At 39.2% G+C, this 18,473-nt stretch overlaps 1 protein-coding gene across 1 annotated transcript in view; it reads left to right on the forward strand.

Moving 5' to 3' along the window:
• The window catches only part of DNAH10 (dynein, axonemal, heavy chain 10), a gene marked incomplete at its 5' end in the record, with an annotated part of 58,323 nt that overhangs the window by 31,164 nt on the left and 8,686 nt on the right, over nt 1–18,473 (forward strand). Inside the window, 24 exons of the mRNA XM_010292992.1 lie at nt 736–881; nt 1,289–1,441; nt 1,957–2,217; nt 2,900–3,072; nt 3,462–3,555; nt 4,639–4,806; nt 5,116–5,293; nt 5,363–5,376; nt 5,949–6,120; nt 7,046–7,249; nt 8,032–8,112; nt 8,523–8,720; nt 9,371–9,532; nt 10,087–10,261; nt 11,127–11,308; nt 12,062–12,198; nt 13,090–13,307; nt 13,697–13,918; nt 14,540–14,687; nt 15,210–15,489; nt 15,849–16,078; nt 16,785–17,058; nt 17,493–17,597; nt 18,090–18,244. Coding sequence (XP_010291294.1) covers nt 736–881; nt 1,289–1,441; nt 1,957–2,217; nt 2,900–3,072; nt 3,462–3,555; nt 4,639–4,806; nt 5,116–5,293; nt 5,363–5,376; nt 5,949–6,120; nt 7,046–7,249; nt 8,032–8,112; nt 8,523–8,720; nt 9,371–9,532; nt 10,087–10,261; nt 11,127–11,308; nt 12,062–12,198; nt 13,090–13,307; nt 13,697–13,918; nt 14,540–14,687; nt 15,210–15,489; nt 15,849–16,078; nt 16,785–17,058; nt 17,493–17,597; nt 18,090–18,244 — 4,130 coding nt within the window. The remainder of the gene's footprint in view (nt 1–735; nt 882–1,288; nt 1,442–1,956; nt 2,218–2,899; nt 3,073–3,461; nt 3,556–4,638; nt 4,807–5,115; nt 5,294–5,362; nt 5,377–5,948; nt 6,121–7,045; nt 7,250–8,031; nt 8,113–8,522; nt 8,721–9,370; nt 9,533–10,086; nt 10,262–11,126; nt 11,309–12,061; nt 12,199–13,089; nt 13,308–13,696; nt 13,919–14,539; nt 14,688–15,209; nt 15,490–15,848; nt 16,079–16,784; nt 17,059–17,492; nt 17,598–18,089; nt 18,245–18,473) is intronic.

An 18,473-nucleotide genomic window follows, 5' to 3' on the forward strand; every position in this document is an offset into this window, starting at 1 on the left:
TAATTACAGCACTGTGTAACAGACAAATAAGGAAAGGATGAAAAACTTGTTTCAGTTAATAAGGTTTCTTAGGAGCTAGCAATGCCTTTTACAAGCCAGAATAGCAGAAGATTCGCAGTCTGCTCAACCAGAAATTCTAGGAAAAAGCTCCATGGTTCAGGTGCTTGATAGATAAAAATTACATTCTTAAGGCTGTTACTGGTTGTTACTTCAAGCACTGTATAATGGTGACAGGTGCTTTTCATAGGTAAGGACAAATTAATGCAGGTGACTTTATAGTAATACTTCAACAAGCACAAGTTAACTTTACTGACACAAGAGATAACTATATGATCTCTAAAGTTGCTCCTAATGGCAGGCTATTCACATAGGAAAAAATTCATCTCTGTAGAGTTCTGGGAAAATGCTTATGATCCAAATAAATCCTGATTATATCCTTGAAATAGGGATTAAATGGAGCTTAATCAGTCCATGACCCTCCTATATGGAAGATAATTTCTTTTTTAACGTATCTATAGGAGCAAAAAGATCCCACTGGTAAAAGCTGAAAAAATATGGTTGAGCAATTAAAATTTTCTTTCAACATTGTTAGTGAGTTGATGTTTCAGATTATGTCTTTGTGCAACTGCACGTTAATAATTTGGGGGTCTAATCCAGCACTATTCTATAAATATAAATTCCCCAGCTGTACTGCATTTTAATTTAACCTGCTATCATATTAATGATCTTTTTCAGTGCCTACAGTGGATACAACACGCACTACTTGGTTACTAGAACAGATGGTAAAAATAAAACGCCCAGTTGTTCTTGTAGGTGAATCGGGTACATCTAAAACAGCAACTACACAAAACTTCCTAAACAATCTGAACAAAGACCTTAATGTATGTATGAGGCATTTTGTCTTGTTTGTAAAGCTGCATTTTCGTTCTTTGTCCTTTTGTTAAATTTGCATTGTGAAGCCTGAGTCTGTGGGTAGCAATATTGACTTTAGTAACGTGACTGCAAGCTCAGACCCAAAGTAAGTGAATGATTTGAGAATCCTTCAGGATCAAAGATGTTTTGTTCTGTTCTACCATGCACAGATTCAGCTTTATAAAGTGGGTATATATTATTGAAGTTCTAAGAATGGGATTATTTTTCTTTATTGTCTGTAATTCAAGTGAGTAAATAGACTAGAGAAGTGTTTCCTGTACGTCTGACAGTCTAATATAAAGTATATTTTCTGAATGATCTAGTTAAAAAAAGAACATATAAAAATAAATTCTTATCCATTTCTTTCCCTTTGCAGCTGCTGCTAGTAATTAACTTCTCTTCTCGTACAACATCAATGGACATTCAGAGGAACCTAGAGACAAACGTAGAGAAACGAACTAAAGACACTTATGGCCCTCCTATGGGAAAACATCTCATTGTTTTCATGGATGATATGAATATGCCAAGGGTAAGCTGCCAGTGGTTTGAAGATAGTATAGAAACATTCGGGGTGGCACTGATGTGGTCCTTTCATACACAGATCTAACGAATCATGAGTCAAGGAGATTCTTGGTAAATGCATAACTGGATTTCAGCTTAGGGTTTTCAGAAGAGTTGGACTTGTGTGCAGTAGGGGAGGTTTTGTCTTTTACAATATTTGTCCTATATACAAGTGAAATCCTGTTGGATCATTGATTTATGCCATTAGAATAATGTCTCTGTGGCTGCAGGTTGTGTACTATAGAAACCATCCCTTTCTCTTTACAAATGGGGCAAAAGTCTAGTTTATCTCAGAGAAGAGGCACTTTTCCCATAGGAGACATTGGAATGAATGTTCACAATCAGTGCTAGAGCTTTACAAAGTGTCGCTTAGTCCTTGTAATGGTCTTCTGAGTATGGAGCACAGTATTTCCATGTTTATAGCAGTAATTGGTATGACGATATACTGTGCTTTAAACATCTTGACTCTTTTGTGTTACAAAGGTTGATGAGTATGGCACACAGCAACCCATTGCCCTGTTGAAGCTGCTGCTAGAAAAAGGTTTCTTGTACGACCGTGGTAAGGAGATGAACTGTAAACTTCTTCGAGACCTGGGTTTTATTGCTGCTATGGGAAAAGCTGGAGGAGGTCGGAATGAAGTTGACCCTCGATTCATCTCACTCTTCAGTGTTTTTAACATACCTTTTCCTTCTGAGCAATCACTGAATTTGATCTATGCCTCCATCCTGAAAGGCCACACTGCGGTAATTTCATTGCTTTTAAAGGATTGCTCAATGGGTTTATTATTTTTAAATAGACATTTATTTCTGTGTTATCACAAGACCCGAAATCTTGTGTTATCAGGGGTTTTTTTTTGTTTAGAACTTCATGGAAACCTTTCCCTTCCTCTTCTCTTTCTCAAGATGTGAGTTTACATTGTTTTGATAAATTCTTTAGTAATATGTAAACTTTCAAGCCAGCAGATAATTTATAAAACTGGTGCTTTTCATAGGTTGAAACCCGTGACCGATTTGGTTATGGTTTCTGTAACCAAATACACAAAGGTCAGCAAACTCTTTCTTGAATGACAGTGAAAATTTTAATATAATACAGTAGACTGCTTTACTAGCAAGCAAACTGCAACATCATGTAAGGAAGAGAGCAGTTTATTTTTTCTGCTATGGAGGTGCTGTAGAAATCCCAGTCATGGAGTTTGATGCTGTCTTCAGCACTGTGCAAGCTCAGGAGTGAAGGTGGGCCCTGCCCAAAGCATTTAACTGCAGAATGTTCATACTACACAGGAATATGAATTTCTGAAAATGTTTGCTCTCAATTGTTTTAAATATACCAAGCAGGGTTAAAAGCTGGAAAGCGGAATATGTTTAGTAGCATTGAGTTCTCTCTGGGCAGTCTTATGAAAACACCTCTTCTTTCTCATGTTTGCAGATGTTTAATGAGTCTATATCAGCCATCTCTGACAAGATTACTGTGTGTACGTTGGAGCTTTATAAAATGATTATTCGTGACCTACCCCCTACTCCTTCCAAATTCCATTACATTTTTAACCTGCGGGACCTTTCCAGGGTCTATAATGGACTTATTCTTACAACTCCAGAGAGGTAAGAATAGAAAAATTGTCTTCAGTGGTCCTACACCTATCCTATTTATATTGGATGAATATGGGTGAATATGAGGTAATTTGGTACATTAAATCAGTCACATTTGGTCTCTTTTTCATTAAACTGCCACCACAATGAAAAAATGTTCAGGAACATCTTAAATTGTGATATTACTCTTGATGACAAAATGCGATGCATTAGCCTTTCTTAAATAAGATATCCAGAAGTCAAAAAGCAAGCAAATTAATTACTTGTCCTTATGAAAAGAACAAGAACAAAAAGAGTAAAAAAAAAAGTCAGTCCAGACTTTGGTCAGTGTTATTAACCATATGGCCTTAGGAATCATGTCAGCTCATTTGGTGCAGTCTGATATTTCAATGTTAATGTAGGTTTCAAACAGTGACCCAGATGGTGAGAGTTTGGAGAAATGAGTGCCTGAGGGTTTTCCATGACAGGCTGATTAATGAAGCAGACAAAGCATTGGTGAGTAATTTTTTTTCAATTTTCAGTAGTCACTGACTATTACTATGGCAACTGATTTGCAACAGCAACATGACCAACTGTTGCACTCAGGTCTTGCAGTCAGACTGCAGACTTGTCTAACCACTATGTTTCTCCATTAATTTAAAACACGGCCCATGGAGTTTTCTTTTCTAAAATAAAGTGACTATGGCAGACTAAGTGGGCAGATCTGCTGAAGGAACAGAAACTGTTACTGGGTTTGCCTTTCGAGGAAAATTGGTTAAGAGTGGCACAGATGATGAACTGTGAGATCAGTGCAGGGGAAAACTCAGGAAATCACTTCATTTTCAAGTCAGTATTTTCCTTCAGGAAGGATTATATCAGAATGTGACTATACAATCAAGTAGGAAAAAGAAGGATAAGAGCCGAGTCCTTAAACAATGCATTCAATTATGGCTGTTATGCAAATTGGAAAATGCTCCAAATTGTATCTTGCAACACAAGAGAGAATGACACCGCTTGATACCTTGAGAATTAAGGGAGGATTTGGGTAAAGTTTACTCACATATAAGCAACTTGCAAAGCAATTTGCTTAGATGAAAAGAGGTATATTAAGGTGGCTTCAGATTTTTCTGCTTAAAACTTTCTCCTCTAACATACAAAGATACATTTCCAGCTCAATTTTCACAACTCAGAATAATTATATTGCAGCTTTTCTGTATTTGTACATTCATTCAGACTTACAAGATTTGTGAGAAATCTTGATGGTGGGACATCTATGAAAGCTAAGAAGGAAGGTTTATTAATATAATATTTACACCAATATAAGATAAGATGTTTTTTTTTTAATCGGCTTATCCTTTTCTGTCTTAAACTTTTGCAGTCCATTGGCTTGAATGGTTCTTGAACTGCCTATTAGATCATTTTAGATCATACATAGAACAAAATAGGAGGCTGTGGTCTTTGGATCTTCTAGTGACGTATGTATCCCCTTGAAATCGGCCAGTATTTGAGCAAGAGTCTGCATTATCACCCTTCTGAGTGTTGGTGGATTCAGAATGATCTGCTTTGTTGTGTTGCCTGACTCATTTAATATACTTAAAGGTACAAGGGCATATAAAAAACCTGATCGAAGAGAATTTCAGAGATGACTTGGAGCAGGCCATGAGGGATCCTATTCTTTTTGGAGATTTCAGAATGGCACTGAGTGAAGGAGAACCTCATATTTATGAAGATATCCAAGACTATGATGCAGCAAAAGCTCTCTTTCAGGTAGTGTGCATCAGCTTGGAACTTTGCCAGATACTGTCTGTGCCTGAGGAATGGGCAGGAGCCTGCCTCAAGCTGTAGGAAATCTGTTCCCTTTCTGTGTTCACATAGAATTTTATGTGCACCGTTACCCATCGGGGTCTGCCGTAATGAAAATTCAGGATGAGCTACAGAGTCAGCAGTGTTTTCCAATAGTTTATTTTCCCTGAGGAAGGGGAAAGGAATAATGCTGCTAAATGTGTTGTTATTTTATTAATGTTATTAATTGTTTCCATGGTCTCATAGTAACATTCTGTCCACCTTTCTCTGCAGGAGATTTTGGAGGAATATAATGAAGTTAATATTAAAATGAATCTGGTTCTTTTTGATGACGCTTTGGAGCACTTAATCCATGTACATCGCATCATACGGATGGATCATGGGCATGCCCTGCTCATAGGAGTGGGAGGCTCAGGAAAACAGTCTCTAACGAGACTGGCTGGCCATCGAGGTTAGTGACCCTGCATCTTTGCAGTGAAAGAAGACAACGAAAACAATATTGTGATCAGGATTAAATTAGCGGGGCGGGTGGAAGTCAGTCTGTCAAGATAAGATCAGGCTGGCATCTCTTGACTATGGAGAGAAAAACAGGGTGAAGTGATTGCCAGGAGGTATGGTGATGATGACTGTGGTTGATCTGGGCAGGAAGCTGTCAGTGCCTGAATCTAGGTTTTGGTACTGGGGACAGAAAAAAAGGATGGGTTTGGTGGGGAACAAGTAACAGTCCCTAACTACTGCTTTTGTTACTTATCTGTATTATAGGAGCACTCCAGTGCTGCTTGAGGAACCTTGTTGTGATTGATACTGTAATATTTCAGATAGGCAATGTTCCTCTCTCTGAGGTACTTCCAGTCTCTTACAGAGGCTGTTGGCTTGGAAGGGAAGAACAAAACAGGATGAACACAAAGCAATTTTGAAAATGCAATCCTGCAGGGTTGTACAAATGTAATTTTAAAAAAGAATGTAGTGCATATTTTTTTGATACTTACACATTTACTGATGATAGGGGCCAAACCAAAACCCTTGATCCAGTCTAACTGAAATTCAGAGTTACCATCATGTCTTGGGTCCATTTGTGTCTTCTCAATATATGTTTGCATCCTCAGGTATTTGAGATCATCTTGAGTCGAGGATATGGAGAAAATAATTTCCGAGAAGATTTGAAAAATTTGTACCAGAAGCTGGGTATTGAGAACAAGTCAATGGTCTTCTTGTTTACAGATGCCCATGTGGCAGAGGAAAGTTTCCTGGAACTCATCAACAACATGTTAACTTCAGGTGACACAGCAGCCTCAGTTACTCCTGATCAGTATCTACTTGTGACTCATAATCTCAAATGTACCCTTGACCCACCTATTATTGTTTTCACCCTGTGCCCTCTGCTGCTTTAGTTAGTTTCACCTTTCAGTAATAGCTGAAATGATCTTAGCTTTAATAATGGCATTTTGATATCTTCTTACAGTCATTTATATGTTTCTGGGAAGGCTATAGGGTTAATTCATGCTGATCATGATGTTACAGGAGTCTCAGATTTCTTCCAAGACTGAGGTTTAACTTCAGCTGCATTTGGCCACAAATTTTTTGTCCTATTGGCCTTTGAATAGCATTCACCTGAACTGCAGCAGCTGCTTGTCCTAAACTGTAGGTTAGTATCTTTTAGTGTACGCAGCAGCTGAAAATGAGCAGCAGCTGGCACTGTGTGACTACCCTCTCTACAGAAGTTCCTACACAGTCTGATTTGAAAACAGATGTGTAAAATCTTATCCTTTTCCTTGGTCTAGTCTTCCCTGTTCCTGGTCTGCTTATGCCTGTCATTAGGCAATATTTGTCATGTGACTGAGAGAATGAAAATATGAACTGTTGGTTTGTAGACACTAATGAAGATTTTCTTTGCGAAGTTAAAAGCACTTTGTGTTCTTGTGATGTTTTGTGTATGTTGCTGAAACCCAAACAAAAATGAATTAATTATTCTTCCGAATCCCCTTGCATTGTCCTAAGTACTGCCTCTTTATTTTCCATGGGGGATGGCGGAAGGAGGAGAAGCATAGAGAGATTAATAGGTTCATTCAAAACTACCCAGAATAACCTTTGCAGAACTAGGTTTAAAATTTCTGTGTCTGGTTTCTCATTTGCCCTATTCCCTGCCATATGGTTTTCTCTTACTGGTTGTTCTCACCAGCATTCTTCTGTCCTTATGTTACAGGAATGGTGCCAGCCCTTTTTCCAGATGATGAAAAAGACACCATACTAAGTCAGATCAGAGATGAAGCTACTAAAGCTGGCATGAACCCAGCTAAAGAGAGTGTCTGGCAATATTTTGCAAACAAATGTGCAAGCAACCTTCACATTGTCCTGGGAATGTCCCCAGTTGGGGACAGTCTGAGAATGTGGTGCAGAAATTTCCCAGGTATCAATTGTACGCACAGCTTAGTTCCTTCCCTGTGAAATACAGGCTTGCAGGCAAGAGAAAATCTCCAGTGGACACTTGGAGATGTCTGGCAGCTAAAGCTAAGCAGAGCAGGTTTCATGATTAAGGATTTGCAGTGCATTATTTTTTTTCCAGTTAATTACCACATATCAGCAATTATTATTGATTAGTATTTACCAGATCAGTTCATTTTCCAGCTGAACAGCTAGAAATCAATTGGTCATCCTCACTGAACTGGAAATACACAGCCTATGTTTGCAGCCTCTCTTCTGTAGTTTACAGAAGACTGCGTGGTATTAAATCATTGTGAAACTAGGATCGTGGTAGGAGAAACATTTTTGTATCCAAAGCCAAAAAAAAGGCATGGTGAGAGGGACACCCACTGAGAGAAAACACACCTGAGCCTGGTGGCTGAAAGGAGTCCTGGGAGACTGAAAAGAAACATGAAATATGGGTATGGGTGGGAATCCTAACCCAGGCATTAAAATACCTTGTTGCCGCTCTTGACTGCATCCTGTAGAACGGTACAGCCTGAAGAATAGTACAGTGGGGTTTGTAGGACAGAGGTGCAAAAAAGTTGATTGTTTACTATCAAAATGGAAGTATTGACTTTGTGGAGAATATTGTTGCTAAGCAGGAGTCAAATAAGACAGATCCTGCAGATTCTTGATGCAAATAAAGTTAAGCATGGGACTGCCTGGGAGATTAGGGTCTAGTTTTACAAAGGAATTTTTCAGGTAACACTATCCTTTTATTTTAAGGTCTTGTCAACAACACTGGTATTGACTGGTTCTTGCCCTGGCCCCCTCAGGCCTTGTATGCAGTTGCACAATCCTTTGTTGGTATGTAAAATGTCAGTGTTTTAACCCATGAACCCTTGGGATAGCCTAAGAAGTATATCCTTTACTTTGTAGTTATTGTATATTTCATAACTTAATTTCCCATTGTGCTTGTTACCCTGAGTCTAAAAGGGTGATGCAAAATCCTAGTCAAAAAATACTTTTGGATGGAAGTTTCTTATTCAAATAGATATAAAAAATTGCTAAAATTCAAGTTCCCGACTCCGCAGACAATGTGGCCTGCCTACCAGGAGGCCCAGTTTCTCTTCTGACTCTGCCTTGATCTTGCTTTTTCCCCTAGAAAAGACTTCCTTTGTTCCTGGCTTAGATGTACTTAAGATGGTAATTGGCAGACTTGTAAACAAACCCAACAAAACCTTTGAAATTTTTGTATTTCTTCCACCCAATTTTAGGAAATAGCACACGCATCCCATCAGAGCACTCCAAGTCAGTGATTGAGCACATGGTCATGGTGCATGAATCTGTAGGGGATTTCAGCAAGAGATTTCTGCAGAAACTGAGACGTAGCAACCATGTCACACCAAAGAATTACCTTGATTTTATCCATACTTACTCAAAACTGCTGGAGGAGAAAAATGAGTTCATCTTAGGTAAGGCTGTGTAGATGTTTTCTACTTTTTAACAAGTGGTTTAAATATTTTAAAACAACAAAAAATTGTGGTGAGAATCCCACATATTACCCACATTATGCAAAAATCATTGTATCAGTACTATCTCAAATACTGTGCTGACATCTGGTTTTGACATTGAACCAATATCCTGGCCACATGTGAATGTTCACTGCCTGTCAAATGGTGGGCTCTCCTCAAATTCTTTTGTTCATGAACCCGAGCCAGAATCTCCAAACCAGACACCTTTCTGCTTGGGGAGGAGTCTGATTAAATCTAATAGCAGCTCAGCTTAGCTCAAGGTTTGACATTCTTCCTTAAGCAGCAATTCTTATTCATACTTCAGTGGGCACTGAAATATGTGAAGAGGATAAAACATGAACAGTGGAATATGGAAAGTAAATTGTGGCACAGGGCCACTATGTGGCAGCTCAAGTGACATTAACACCGTCTTGAGTGGGAGGCTTAGGAAAGGAAAAAAATCTCTCAGAGTAATTTTCCTTTCATAACCGAGGTTGCCTTTCTGCGAAGCGCACGTATAAGCATATTTGCTCCCTGTGAGATTGTCTATTGCTGTGTGCTGGTACACAGTCAATGAATCACTAACATTTTTCCCTTTTTTTTCTACCTAGCACAATGTAAACGGCTGGATGGGGGCTTAGTTAAACTGAAGGAAGCTAGCATACAGCTGGTTGAGCTGAACAAGAAACTTGCTGAGCAAAAGATTGTGCTAGCAGAAAAATCAGCTGCTTGTGAGGCTTTATTACAAGAGATTTCAGCAAACACAGAAGTAGGTAGGTAGTTTACAAGTACTGAAGTGTCCCACAGGCTAAGCAAGGCTCATATTATATGGGGTTGGAAGACCCTCTAAGAGCTCCAGCTGCTTCTAGAGGTAACCTTCTTGTCCTATCTGCGCTCATCTAGTGTCATGCTAGAAGAGTAGGTCGCCTATCTTGCCGAGATTGCCATCTTTGCAATATATTTGGCCTATAGTACTTTACACAACTTAATACTATGTTCTCCTGCCCTTGTCTTCCCTTTCCAAGGTGTAGGGCATAACATGGGAAAGAGGCATTAGCAAGAAAGGGACCTTCTGATTCAGAAAATTACTATTAGAGGAAAAACAGAGGGAAGCATGGGAGGAAAAGAGATTATGTATGCTCTTGTGTGGTACACTGACAGTGTTCTTAACCTTTTGATGGAACTGTAAACTTTGGCAAGCTAGCAACAAAAATGTACTGAGTTGATGGTAATTACTGATTTTCAGCCAAGACCAAATCTATATTAGTATATGTTCTCTATACAAATTTGAATAACCCATTTATGGTCCTGCCTTTACAATTCCTAGCTGAGGAGAAGAAAAAACTGGCTGAAGAAAAAGCTATGGAGATACAGGAACAGAATAAGATTATTGCTATGGAGAAGGCAGCTGCTGAGACAGCTCTGGCTGAAGTCATGCCTGTTTTAGAAGCTGCCAAACTGGAGCTTCAGAAGCTTGACAAGTCTGATGTTACTGAAATCAGGTGACTCATTTGGATGTACAGTAGCATAAACTCTTGGAAACTCACCGAGAGACCCTTGTTTGTAGAGTCTGAACCTCAGCCTCACCTTTCTCACCTGCATGGTGTGTGGGTGAAGGTTAGGACATCAGGGTGCAGAGGTCACAACAAACTCCTCTGATTCCTAGCCCAGGACTTCCCCTCAAGGCTGTTCTTCCACTCTTTCATTTGATGTCATCCCCATAATTCTCTACCCCCCCGGTCTGATGCACTGAAAACTGCTATCATTTTTGCCTCAGCAGTGGCTGTCAAAACCCCTTCATTCCTCCTCTGTTTTTATTCTGTGTGAATATCAGTACCACATACCAGTTATTTTTCAGGGATCCTTTGATAGCATGAAAATGTATTTCTCTGCTGAATTAACTTCTTCCTGTGTTTTTATAATACATCTTGTATTTGGGGATAGATATGAAAGCACATCCAGTCCTTGGCTTTCCCCAAAATAGCAACAGCTCTCCCTTCCCTGCCACACTTGCTTAGTTTCCTTTCTCTTGTATATCTTTGGATTCTTCCTGTTCTGCTTCTTCCAATGGACAGCTGCTTCACTGCCCAAGGGAAGAATATCATGGCTCAGGATTTTACGTCTTCCACTGTTGAAATCCATTAGTGTTTCATTGATAAAATTGTCTGAATACAAGAATTGGTTTTGAGCTTTTGACTAGTTAATAGTTTCTTATCTGGATTATCTTTTCCACTTTGTGTAGGATGTCTTACATACTAGCTCTTGCTGTATTTCAATGACTCCCTTAATGGGAAGTATCCGTGTCTGGCATCCTGTGCTTTGTCTCCTCGTTTTTCTCCTCCACTGTGTCCTTCATCTGTTTTCTAGATCCTTTGCAAAACCCCCTAAGCAGGTGCAGGCTGTTTTGGAATGTGTTCTTATAATGAGAGGTTACAAAGAATTAAACTGGAAGACAGCCAAAGGAATGATGTCTGAGGCAAATTTCCTGCGATCCCTGATGGAGATAGATTTTGATGGAATTACTCAGAGCCAAGTGAAATCTGTCCGAGGTAAATTACTGACCTGTATACTTGGAATTAATGTGGGATCTTGTTAATGTGATTAGCCATGTCAGTAGCAATCCTTCCAGTGTTGTTTGGGAGGGTGGGGTTCACTTTGTGCAAGGGGACAGCATTGTTTGCAGTGCTGCAGGTGTTGCAGTGTTGGGGTGACTGCATTTTTCAGAGTTCAGGGACCTTCTGCTATATGTTACATCCAGTTTATAGGCACTTTGGTTTAGAGCAGGCAAGAAACAAACAGGACAGCTAAGCAGGCCTGCTGTCTGCTTTTAGTCACCGAGAAAGTAGAATTACGACCTCATCCAGGTGGTGGCAATTAAAATGTGATATGTACAGAGTGGAAAGAAGATAAGCTGTACCTAAAGCTTATGGGCCAAACTTTGCACATGCTCCTGAAGGTGTAGTCTAGAGTAATTCCATTAAGAGGAGAATTTGGCCCTTTGAACAAAATTGCATCTGACTGCTGCAGAGAAAACAAACCATGATCCTGAGACATGCTGAACAACTCCTGAATGCACTCCCTTCTTGGAGAAGGAACTCGAGAGATCACTGGCAATATTGTGCTTGTATTCTTACAGCCCAGTAGCTTCATCTTAAGGTCAGACTCTCTTTACTATTCTGACAAACATTTCATATTGTCTGTTGCAGCATTGCTCAATATTGCTGGTAGGGAAAGCTATTTCTCTGAGGATTTCTGCACTGTAATTCAAGTCACTTGCCATATTTTTGTGTTTGCACATTTAGCTCTGTTAAAGAATCTTAATACTACCTTCAATGAAATGGAACTTGTTAGCAGAGCAGGACTGGGAATGTTAAAGTTTGTTGAAGCAGTGATGAGCTACTGTGATGTAGCTAAAGAAGTCAAGCCGAAGAGAGAGAAGGTAGAGTGTGTGGATGCATGGTGCTGATGAGAAAAATAATACTCAGCAATTTCATAGACTGCCTATTTCTCCTCTTTGAAGTACTTAAAAAGAGGTGTTTAGGAGAGCTATTGCAGTAGGGGTGAGGCAGGTACTCAGTTATAAACTGCTCTGTTTGTTGTGTTATGATGCTGTGATGTGGGTTCTCATCCATGCCAGCGTTTGAAGAAGGAGGGAGGAACGCGTTCAGTTGGAATTTTGTAATCTAACATGCTTAGAAAAATGCAGTTTATAGCTGACTACTGAAAACAGACTTCAAAACACATGGCATTTGGACAGAGCAGAGCCCAGCAGTATGCAACATCCATGTTCCTTAAGCACAGACCTTTTTTTTTTTTTTCATTAACTTTTTTTAGAATGTCTGGGAAGTTATCTGTATTACTAAGGGAAATCTAATGTCCAGCAGATGACGCTGGGAAACTTTCTTCAAGAAAAGCTTATTATATACAGCTGACTACTGAGAAAGTGTATTCACTAGATAATAAGTCTGACTATTTTTGAGGTCTTAATATTGTTGTTATTAAGCAGACAAACCTCCTGTTTTGTCATGTGATGACAGTCCTGCTGGCCTCCAATGTCAGCAGGACTGCTCCTATCCTTAATGTACCTTGTGGTTTCAAAACTGTAGGAGATTTATCTGTTTTGGGGCTGCAGTAGCAGACCATGATGTGTATGTTTGGGATGGGGAGAGGTGGGTGAGAAATAGTGCCAGTTATTTTGGCTTACACTGTTTATTACCAGGACGCTTTAAGGTATATGAAAATAGTGAAAAGAAATTTGAGAACTTAACACTTCTCTCCAAAGCCCTTTTTTCCTCTGATACTCTTATGTTTCTTTCATAATGTAATGTAGGTGGCTAGGCTAGAACGGAACTATTACTTAAGTAAGCGGGAACTGGAAAAAATAAAGGCAGAGTTGGCTACCATTCAGGCTGAGCTTAAAGCTTTGGGGAACAAATATCAAGAGGCAATAAAAGAAAAGCAACAGCTACAAGAAGCAGCAGAGATTATGCAGAGAAGATTAGATGCTGCTGACAAGCTTATCTTTGGCTTGAGATCTGAGAACAAGAGGTAAGTCTAGATTCAAAGAGGAACAATTTTTGACATCAGAGGGTTATATGCCAGGGATAAAATCTATCAGAGACATTTTTGGAAACATCACTTCCTGTGATGTTTGTTTCTGAGAAGAGCTAATATCCATTCTAAGCTAATATCCATTAGCTCTTGAAAAACTATAACAACAATTTTTAGTGCAGAAGAAAAAGGTGAACTCAGATTAAAAGGAAGATGGTTCAGATCAACTTAGTGCCTGTGGCCATCATAAAAGTGAGAGAACAACTGATGGTAAATTTGGGGGTCTGTCTCAACCTACATCTAAAGTAGCAGCAGCTGGAAATTCTGCACATAAATCCCATCTCCCTGGTACATACTGACACAGGGTTCCCTTATAATTCTATCAGGTGGACAAAGGAATTAGAGGACTATGAAATACGCAAGGTGAAGTTGCTTGGAGACTGTCTACTCTGTGCTGCCTTTCTGAGTTATGAAGGAGCATTCAACTGGGAGTTTCGTAATGAAATGATCTATCAAGTGTGGCAAGAAGATATCCTCTCACGAGAGATTCCTCTCAGTCAACCATTTAGGTTGGAAAGCCTCCTGACTAATGAGGTGGAGGTTAGCAGGTATGTCCAGTCAAGAAGCCCAGTGACTACTGAATGTGAAATCGTGAAGTGGGAGTCTGGATCTGAATCTGTAGCATAGAATTGGCATTGTGGGTGGAAGTACACAGCCATACTAGAGAGCCCATTGTACTTTCATGTCTCAAAGATGGCAAGGAGACAAATTTATTTTTCTGCTGGTTAACAGAGGCTATTTGTTACAACAAACCATTGTACTTTCCACTCCAGGGACATTCACTGAACCTAGACACATATGATACCTTTATAGGAGATTTTAAAAGGAGTTATCTATAGTATGTGTTCAACCCAAAGCCCAACAGGAGTCTCTTAATTGACTTCAATGAATTTGGAATTAAACCCATGCCCAGGTGGCCCATATGTCAACTACTGCAGGATTACTCACCAAATACAACAGTTGGTGTTTTGAGTAGTGTAGTGACAAATGACTCAGACAATGAGTTAGTCTGAGTTTTGACACTGTTCTCAGAATTACATACACTATATGTTTCCTTGTGTGTCTAATAGCATACTCAATGAATTGCATAATTTTACTGACAAATGAAATGTGCTGCCCTCCCATCAAGTTTTCTTCCCAGCCTGGTCTTTGATCCATTCCATCCCCAGGTGGGTTTCTCAAGGATTGCCTCCAGATGAGCTCTCTATCCAGAATGGCATCCTGACAATGTATGCAAGCCGCTTCCCACTCTGTATTGACCCACAACAACAGGCATTACAGTGGATTAAGAAGAAAGAAGAAAAAAATAACCTGAGGGTAAAGATAAATTATCATTTTGCCTCTTTACTGAATATCTTAAAAGCTGCATAAATATCTGTCATCTTGAACAAGGAACCAATTATTTACTGACATATGTGTTGACTACTGTGTCTCTAAAATAGGTAGTGAATATCACTGTTCACATGACCTTCAATCCTTTGGGATGGATGGTTTGTTTGGGATCTTGGCCAGCCTTAGTACATGCAGAAATACTATAACCAAAAGGCTGGTATAGATTGTGTTCTGTCTCAGCTCCAGGCTGGAGTTTTCATGTAGAACAATTACCACAGTCACAGGTACCTTTGGAACTTTGACTAATAGTTCTCCAAATGGAAATTATTTTCAGCTGATCAGAAAAAAAAAGCACCCCTACTGTTTTGTACCTGTGCAGTTTATATAATCTCTAAGAGGAAGAACAAAGAGCAAACTTTATTAGTGCTGGCAACTGTTGTAAATTAATACCATTCAGCAAATGGAATATCAGTTCTCTTTTCATATCTTCCCATTGTTCTCTTGCAGATGGCTTCCTTTAATGACCCAGATTTCCTTAAACAGCTAGAACTGGCCATAAAGTACGGAAGCCCTTTCTTGTTGCATGGTGTTGATGAATACATTGATCCTGTGATAGACAATGTCTTAGAGAAGAATATCAGAGTTGCACAGGGGCGAACATTCATTATCCTGGGTGACAAAGAGGTTGACTATGACAGGAATTTTAGATTGTACCTGAACACCAAATTAGCGAATCCCAAGTATTCTCCCTCTGTGTTTGGCAAAGCTATGGTTATCAATTATACAGGTAAGCAAAAATGTGTATTTAGTAACAAAGTAGTGATTATGCTGTACTGCAACTTTAGGGCCTGGGTGTTTAAAAGAGCAATGAAACTCTAAAAAATTCAGTCTCCCTTATACTTAGCATCAGATTTAATAGAAAATTTTTCTCAATTCTCTCTTTTAATCTGAAACTGAGCTAAATATCTCTTCTTGCATCTGTCATGTTAGGATGCTTTGGTAGAATTAAGATACAGAGTTATTAAGCAAGTCACTCTGTTGCATCACTGTAATTTTATAAGATGATTGAGATGAAATAAGTTGTGTAAAAGCTCTCCTTGTGTTTAAGAAAAGACTGTGTGCTGTGTACATGTGTCGTATCTGTAGTTACATTAAAGGGCCTAGAGGATCAGTTACTCAGCGTCATTACGGGTTTTGAAAGAAGGGAATTGGAAGAACAGAGAGAACATCTCATCCAGGAGACAAGTGACAACAAAAACTTGCTGAAAGATCTGGAAGACTCTCTCCTTCGGGAACTGACATCTTCCACAGGAAACATGTTGGACAACTTGGACTTGGTGCAAACCCTGGAAGAAACAAAATCCAAAGCTACTGAGGTACTGGCTCCGGGATTTTTGGAAGGTTATCTACTAACAGAACATTGTCTTTCCTTTTTCATTGTGCTTCATCTTTCACTCTTGAAGCTAGGATTTAGTTTGAAAGGAAATGGAGAGTTTTCTCATGAGTATGTTGCATCTTTCAGTATTGGACAGTATTTTATTGCATCATAGAACCAAATCCTATCTTCAGAAGAGTCCTTATCAGGACAAAAACAATGGTTGTTTACAGTTCTAAAGCAAAGAGCACGTCATATATTTCTTTCAGCTCTGAAACAACCTTTGTCTTGTATTACATCAGATCTGAAACAAAGAATTAAGGTATTTGTTACTCAGAGAGGATGTAGAATCTCCATCCTTGGAGGTTTTCAGGCTGTAGTTGGGCAAAGCCACAGCTGACCTAATCTAGTGGCGGTCATAGTCCAGCTTTGGGCAGAAACTGGAATTAAAGATCCCCAGAGGGCCTTTCCCACACTATTTCCATGATTCTCTGTAAATCTTTGCCTTTAGTTTTCATAAATATACAGAGTGGGATTCATTTTCTCTAACTTTTGATTTTTATAATTCATACTACTTCTTTAGGATTACCTGCCCAGATTCTCTATATAGTCAACATAGAGAGGAAGGCACTGAATAGCTCTGCTTATTGTGATATAGTATATACCAGCGCAGTAATTACATGTGTATAAAACAAATGTATGGCTAGGTGATTGAAAAACTGAATCTGGCTGAGACGACAGCGGTGGACATTGATCATCTTCGAGATGGCTACAGACCAGCTGCCAGGAGGGGAGCCATTTTATTCTCTGTTTTGTCTGAAATGGCACTTGTCAACATCATGTATCAGTATTCACTGGTCTCCTTCTTAGAGGTTTTTGGACTCTCTCTTCGGAAATCCATGCCCAGTCCTATTCTTTTGAAGAGGTTAAAAAACATCATGGATACATTGACTATCAACACCTATAACTATGGCTGCACAGGTTAGTGCGATTTAGTGATGAGCTGATACTGTGTTGTGCAAATGCTTGATTACAGCCATCCCTTCAGGTGGTTTACATTAAAGAGGCAAGTTAGCAAACAATGAATTCACTAATGTTCGGTTCTCAGCATTGGTCCTCGTTTACACTTTACTCCCTGCTATTTCTGTTTGAAGAAACTATGCAGATTACCGATGTAACTTCTAAAGAAATGCTTTTCTTAGTAGTGTTATGAATGGTAAATAGCAACTATGGATCTCCCATCCGTGGATGTAACTCACAGATGCTGTTTTGACTCTCTAAATCTGATCCAAAGCCCAATCTTTGATCACCCTGGTCTTTGCGGTGTGACCAAATGCAGGATGTGGATTTAAAGATTGTTCCAGTTCCACAAGTTTTAGCATCTGATTTTTGAAAATATTGTTCTTTTAATGTAGGCTTGTTTGAGAAGCACAAGTTACTATTCTCCTTTAATATGACTGTCAGAATCGAACAAGCTGATGGCAGAGTTCCCCAAGAAGAACTTGAGTTCTTTTTGAAAGGTAAAGTGAATATTTACATATAAATATGTAGCAATAGCTAAAAGATCTTTCAAAGATAGATTTTGACTAGATATGATTTGCTGTAAGAGCTAGCACCTAGACAAACCACTGAAGATAGTTGAACTGTGATGTTTTGCACAAATTGTGGATTCTGCTATTTCTGTTTTTTTTTTTTCGCTTTGTAGAACAGCGAAGAGGCTAATCTTTCTCTGCAGATGTTGACAAATCTTACATTAGCTAATTGTTAGGATGTTACCTGAGAAAATAATTTTTAGTTATTTTCTGACTATCTATAAATAATTCTAGAAATGGTTGCAAAGATACAACTCTGACTTTTGCAAGCACTTGTAAAATGCTATTATTTTTTCATCAGACCAGTGCTTCCAGAAACAAATTTCCAATTGGTTCCTCTGTGCAGTGGGACAGTTTGTGTGGTCATGTATTGGAGAATTTATGACATGAACATTCACTCTGGTTTCTGAATGTGACTAGGCAATATTTCCCTGGAGAAGAGTGCACGAAAGAAACCGTATGCTTGGCTTCCAGATCAAGGCTGGGAAGACCTAATTCGCTTGTCTGAACTATTTCCTGACAAATTTGAATCTCTTCCAGATGATGTGGAAAAAAATCCAGATGTATGGAAAAATGTACGTGCTTTTCCGCAATCCTGTTCTCTCTCCTTGTTTTTCTTCTGGTATTTAATGTTGAAGTATGATGCAGTGTGCCATAGCACTCGGCAGGAGGCATGTCACCACTGACATTTTCTGTCAAGGCCTTGCTTTTCTTCTTGACCTCAGTTACTGGCTTATTTCCAGAAGAATTAGGGCTCTTATTATTTAAAAAACACACCCCACCCACCCCCCCCCCCACACAGAT

The sequence above is a fragment of the Phaethon lepturus genome, unplaced genomic scaffold (assembly GCF_000687285.1).
Source record: "Phaethon lepturus isolate BGI_N335 unplaced genomic scaffold, ASM68728v1 scaffold44818, whole genome shotgun sequence".
Lineage (NCBI taxonomy): Eukaryota > Metazoa > Chordata > Aves > Phaethontiformes > Phaethontidae > Phaethon > Phaethon lepturus.